This window comes from Cryptomeria japonica, chromosome 1 (genome assembly GCF_030272615.1).
Source record: "Cryptomeria japonica chromosome 1, Sugi_1.0, whole genome shotgun sequence".
In the NCBI taxonomy this organism is placed as follows: Eukaryota; Viridiplantae; Streptophyta; class Pinopsida; order Cupressales; family Cupressaceae; genus Cryptomeria; species Cryptomeria japonica.
In genome coordinates this window covers 647,023,885-647,030,094 of record NC_081405.1, presented here as the reverse complement: position 1 = coordinate 647,030,094, position 6,210 = coordinate 647,023,885, and the positions used below count along the sequence as shown (strand labels likewise).

Here is a 6,210-nt window from a genome sequence, read left to right as displayed (position 1 = left end):
GTAACTTTGTAAGATATGAATCTTGGATGTTGGCACTATAGGAAAAAATTCCTAATATTTTACCAAAAGGTCAATACTTTTTACTCGTATAATTATTAAATATTCTATTGTATTAAAAAATATGGTTCAATTAGTATTTTAATTTTATGAATATAATTTTTAGTTATTTAAATTATTTAAATTTAAAAATAAATAATAACATAAAAAATATAATTTAAATTTGTCAAATAATTTTTTTACTAATTAACTATTCAAAAAACATTTAAATATTATATATATATATATATATATATATATATATATATATATATATATATATATATATATATATATATATATATATATATATATATATATATATATATATATATATATATATATATTAGTTTTTTAGTTTTTTAAAATTAGAAATTTATTTATAATTTAACAATTATTTTACATTTACAATTTAAAATGAATATAGTGCTCTAAATATCACATCAAATATTTATAAAATTCATTAGCAAATTATTAACCTTCCAATTTTAACTCTTATTATCAATTATAGTTAGATCATATTGCAAACTAATTACAACAATCAATATTTATTTCTTGAATTATATCAATTATAATTTTAATATTCAATATTTAACAAATATTTATTATAAAAAATAAAATTAACTTGAATTAAACTTCAAGTTCTTAATATCTACATCCAAATCAGCCAATAAATCTAGGAAGTCTCTTTACTGAGAGATCATGTACTTGTCAATATTTAACAAACATTTGTTCTAAAGAACATACAAATTAATATTGAAGTCAATATAAACTAAAAACTATAATGTTCACTAACCCAATATCATTATGAAACAAAGAAGAATTTGTTGGTCTCAAACTATTATTCACTGCGTCTTGAAAATAATATATCATAACTTATCTATTATCTTACCAACAAATACTAATATTACAATTTCATAAAGACAAACTTATACTACATAACACTTACTACTATTATAATTACATTTATTAACCTAATTTTATACAATTTATAATTAATTCCTTAAAATAGTACTCATAATGAATATCCTAAAAACTTATTTATTGAAAAATAATTTGATCTTTGATATTGTTAAAATTTTTACATTTGAAGAATGAGAAGATAGGTGAAGGACTTAAAAATAGACAAACTTTAATAAAACCCAAACCGTATTCTTTAATATCATATCTATCTAATCTAAAAACTACTACAACAATATTTCATAGGTTCTTCTATCATTAATATCTATCTATTTATATCAGTCAAAGTCATTATCCTTCAAACATAATCATCATCCACGTTGAGTATCCATGTCCATCTTATCTTCCATGCTCACTTAAATCTGTCACCCACACGATATGAATGCCCAACAATACGAAAGGAAGCTTATCTTCATGCCTTCCATTGTTGGTACTTCACTTTTAAAAGGATTGAGATAAATTTTGTACTGCAATTCAAAGATTGCACATAAAGCAGTAATGAAATCAAGGGCAGAATCTCTCATTTTGCACTCTGTGCTTTATAGTTTGTTCATCATAATAGTTCAGAAATGTGATTACATTTTGTCTGAAAGAGTACAGAAAGTGCCTGCAATTTTTCTGTTTGGGGACTCCTATGGAGATACAGGGAATAATGATTATATTGATACAAATGTTACTGGTGATTATCCTCCATATGGAAAAGATTTCAAAGATTGCATTCCCACAGGAAGGATATCCAATGGAAAGCTCATGTCCGACTACTTTGGTAACTCATATGCATGTTTTCCTTAAAGCTTGCCAATGAATTTGAAAACTCTAGATATAAATGTGAATATCCTCTGATAACCATTTTGGTTTGGCAAGAGTTTAAAATGATTGTTGTTTAATGATACGTTCATAACTTGCAATTACTGAATTCAATTGTATGAAAATTTTTACATCAACATTTTGAATCACACTTCATGATTGTTATTTATTTGATTTGATTTACCCATTTTCAAATTTTTTTATGATACTAACATTTCATTACATTACAGCTGAAGGACTTGGAATCAAGGAACTGCTGCCCCCATATTTGGACCCTAAGCTCAAAGCCAAAGACTTGCTAACTGGTGTCTGTTTTTCATCATCTGGTACAGGCTTAGACAATCTCACTGCCCAAATATCGGTAGGCAGACATTACATATCATCTTGTGAACTTTTTCAGAGGACCTTAATACATTTGTAGGACAATGGATACATGCAACTAATGTATGCATCTTGTCAGCTTTTTCCTTATAAGCTTGATTTGTATATATGGATGCAGAATGTGATACCAGTTTGGAAACAAATTGAGTATTTTAAAGAATATAGAAAGAAAATAGCAGGATTGGTGGGAGAAGAAGAGGCCACCACCATAATAAATAAGGCAATATTTTTCATTTCGATAGGCACCAATGACTTCGTTGTCAATTACTTTTCACTCCGAACTCGTCGACTCCGATTCACTGTTCAAGAGTATACAGATTTCCTCTTGAATATATACACACTATATATCAAGGTATACTTATAACTTGTCTATGCTCTTTGAATTTAGTAGTTTCCAATCATACCTACAGTGAATTCTGATTTGTGGGTCTGAATTTTGCAGGAGTTATACAATCTGGGTGCCACTAGACTTGCTGTGATTAATGTTCCACCATTGGGATGTCTACCAATAGAGAGACTACTAGGAAGCCTTTTGATCAAGGGAGCATGTAATAAGAAGATAAACAAGGCTGCAGATGGATTCAATTCAGGATTGAAAGCTATGATTCATGGACTCAAACCTGCTTTTCCTAGCCTTAAGATTGCTTACCTCGATTACCACAATCTGATTTCCAAGTTCATTGCAAACCCTAGCAAATATGGTATTTTACGTTCTCTTGATTGATAGTAATACAAATTTTTTACTCTGTTCTATATTAATATATGGGTAAATTATGTCTAATCTTGCAATGCTATATTGCATGCCAGATTTGGAGGTGATTGCAGAGGCTTGCTGTGGGACGGGTACCTTTGAAGCTGTATTGCTGTGCAAAAAATTTACTCCCTGTACATGTGCCGATGCTTCCAAATATCTATTCTTTGATTCCGTCCACCTTACTCAGAAGGCATATCAAAACATTTCTAGTCTATTTCTTACCAGAGATGTTCCTCAACTTCTTTAAACTTAGATTATAATTCTACTTGAAATTGCATATGATACGATGCAAAGGTTAGCTATGGAAAGTAAAATAAATTGTCAACCACAAACGTGAGATTTCTATCTTCCTTAAAAGACAAAACAAAAAAGATAAAAAATGTTTGAGGATAACAATAATCTTGGTCAACCTCATAGAGTGTTTCAGATCATGTTTTCACTCTTTCATATGGTTGTAATGTAATCTTTGATAGAATGTATGGGTTATCTTTTGGTAAATCTTCTTTCTAATTTTTCTTTGTTGATTATAAATAAAAAATAAAATAAAAATTAGTCTTTGATTCATCAAGAATTTTCAATTATATATCAATTTTATTTGAAATTAAAGATAAATAATAATATATTTGTCAAATGGTCTATTTTTTATGAATGAAGTTAAATTGTTTTGAGTGAGTTCATTAAGGAGTAAATCTTACATAGTGTAAAGTTTTTGATGTCATCAGGGATGAGGGTAAGATCATTTGGCAAATGAACACCCCATAATTATTGATACTCAACAAAAGATGTATTGGCTTAGCCTTGTATTCTCAATACATAATTAGGTTTGACATAAAACAAATATAACAAGGGACACAATGCATCATGTTCCTACCAATAGTAGGCAAGAGCAAGAGAGATAGAGTGAGTGAGTGTGTATGTGTATAGAAGAGGTGAGAGAGATATATAAATATATAGAGAGGGAAAGATGTCTAAAAGGGGAGAGTAAGAGGGATATGGAAGAGAGAGAGGGGGGGAGGGTGTGAGTGCGGGGTGGAGATAGAGATTGAGATTGGGAGGGAGAGAGAGAGATTGAGATTGTGTGTGTGTGTGTGTGTGTGTGTGTGTGTGTGTGTGAGTGAGTGAGTGAGTGAGTGAGAGAGAGAGAGAGAGAGAGAGAGAGAGAGAGAGAGAGAGAGAGATTTGTTACTTGTAGATGACATTATAGATGTTCGAATAAAAAGAAGTAAAGAGGGAGAAATAGACCTAAATTGCCTTAGGTCAATACTATGTTAGATTTAATGTATATAACATAAAAATAATATTAACATAAATTGACAAAATTGTAAAATTATATATTCAACGAGTTGTAAAGAAATGACAACATATATAAAACTAAACTATATTAAACTCTTAATGCTAAAATTTTAACTCTTACATTAAAACTTAAAAAAGTATTTTTTGTATTCTTTTAAATTTATAAAAAATGTATATATTTATATTTGTCAATTTTTTTTCTAATTTAAAAATAATTATTAAATATAATCCAATCATTAATAATATAAATTATTATGAAATGAAATTTATAAATATTTTTATATTCATCAATCTTTTAATTCTAATTGTATTACATGCATAAAATAAAATAGTTGTAAAAATATTTATATAGTGCATATATAAATAAAAAAATATTATAATTGAAGTTTACTTTCAGTAAATATTAAAAATAAAAATAAACTATATAAAAAAAAGAAATTTAAGTTTAAATTTTAATTTTTACATATATGTGCATGTGGGCATGTGTATTTAGGGGTCTGCAGATTTGGATTTCTTCTCAATAGAAATTTGTCCAATGGGCAATAAAAGGACTAGATTATGGAAGTATGATCGAATAAAAGAGACAAAAAAAAGGGATACAATACCTGCTCAAGAACAAGTTCCCGTTGACGATGAAGTGGTCCCGATTCAGGAAAGAAAAGAAATTGGTCCTAGACAATCCACAAATTTTTTCTTGGGTATGTCCAATTTGATGGAGATGGATGAAGATTCTCTTTTCAATGAGATTTCAGTTGAGGTTATGGTGCCAGAAAGAACAATAAAGCTACACAGCAAAAAACATCGGGATGAATATTTTCAAGATAAATCTCTAATTAGAAGAGCACAATTGTTTACAAAGTTATCTAGGAGAAAAGAAATGACCCCCATTTTGGAGTTATTGAGTGTTGATAACAACAATAAATCATCAGAGGGATCAGCAAATCAGACAGCGGTTGAAAATTTGCAAGAAGCTCTGAAATGTATCGAGAGCACAAGTCTAACTGTTCATTTAAGTGTTGCACAGAGAGCATTAATGACTACAATTTCTAGTAAGAAATTATCATAGAGAAGACAAACTCAAACAATTGCCCAGTTATTGGATGTCTCTAGTAGAACTGTGCAAAGATATATTAGGAAAAGAAACAAGTTGGATGAGAATATTGAAAAGAATTGGGTCAATACTTGCAAGGTTCCTCAAAAAGATAGAATTGTTGAAGATGTAAAAAGACTTGTTATTGAATACTAGACCCATCACTCTCGTGTTTCTTCCAATAGAAGAGACACTATAAAATTAAAGATGAAGATGGTACAAAATTGCACATCCAAAATAGTTTATAAACACAACACAAAGCGAACTATTTGAAGCATTCAAAGAAGAATTTCCAGATGTCAAGATATGTCAAAGAATGTTTCAGGGATTATGGCCATGTTTTGTGTGTATCAATAAGGTACGTGAAACATGTTGTCAAAATCATGTTGAATTTCAGCTGAACCTCCAGTCATATAAAAAGGCAATGGAAAAAACTAATCCAAATGTAGTCATCCCTACAAGTGCAACATAGTTTGTGAAGTCTATTTTATGTGACATATTAGAAGGTCTAGATGAGTACAATGTACAATGTATAAAAAATACATGTGTTGACTATGGAGATTTGAATAAATTTGTACAAATTGAGAACATTGATCTTTCAATGCAAGTTCTATCGAAGAGATTTGAATATGAAAAATATTAGACAAAGTCAGAAGCTAAATCGAAAAAAATTATGTTAAAAGAGAGTTCCTTACAAAGAGTTTATGTGTAGATTTCACAATATGATATATCCACATATCCTACATTGTCATGGTGCGAAATGGCAAGCAAAACAGTTTCGTATCTCAAAAAATTGCTTTCCTCCGGGTTGTATTCTTTCAATAGTAGACTTCTCTGAGAACTATGCATTCAATCCTCACACAGAGATTCAAAGTCAATACTATCATTC

General features: G+C 29.1%; 1 protein-coding gene across 1 annotated transcript; it reads left to right on the top strand.

The window, feature by feature from the left end:
- The first annotated feature begins 1,494 nt into the window (after positions 1-1,494).
- On the top strand, positions 1,495-3,185 carry LOC131050291 (GDSL esterase/lipase At2g42990-like). The gene is made up of 5 exons (XM_057984494.1): positions 1,495-1,762; positions 2,034-2,164; positions 2,303-2,536; positions 2,627-2,885; positions 2,992-3,185. Exons 1-5 carry the CDS (start codon positions 1,495-1,497, stop codon positions 3,183-3,185), a joined length of 1,086 nt encoding a protein of 361 aa, XP_057840477.1.
- The last annotated feature ends 3,025 nt before the right edge of the window (positions 3,186-6,210 follow it).

Coding starts and splice junctions, on each gene's coding strand:
- LOC131050291 (XM_057984494.1), top strand. CDS start 1,495: ATGAAATCAAGGGCAGAATCTCTCATTTTGCACTCTGTGCTTTATAGT. Junction 2,537..2,626: donor TATACACACTATATATCAAG/GTATACTTATAA, acceptor TGAATTTTGCAG/GAGTTATACAATCTGGGTGC. Junction 2,886..2,991: donor TGCAAACCCTAGCAAATATG/GTATTTTACGTT, acceptor ATTGCATGCCAG/ATTTGGAGGTGATTGCAGAG.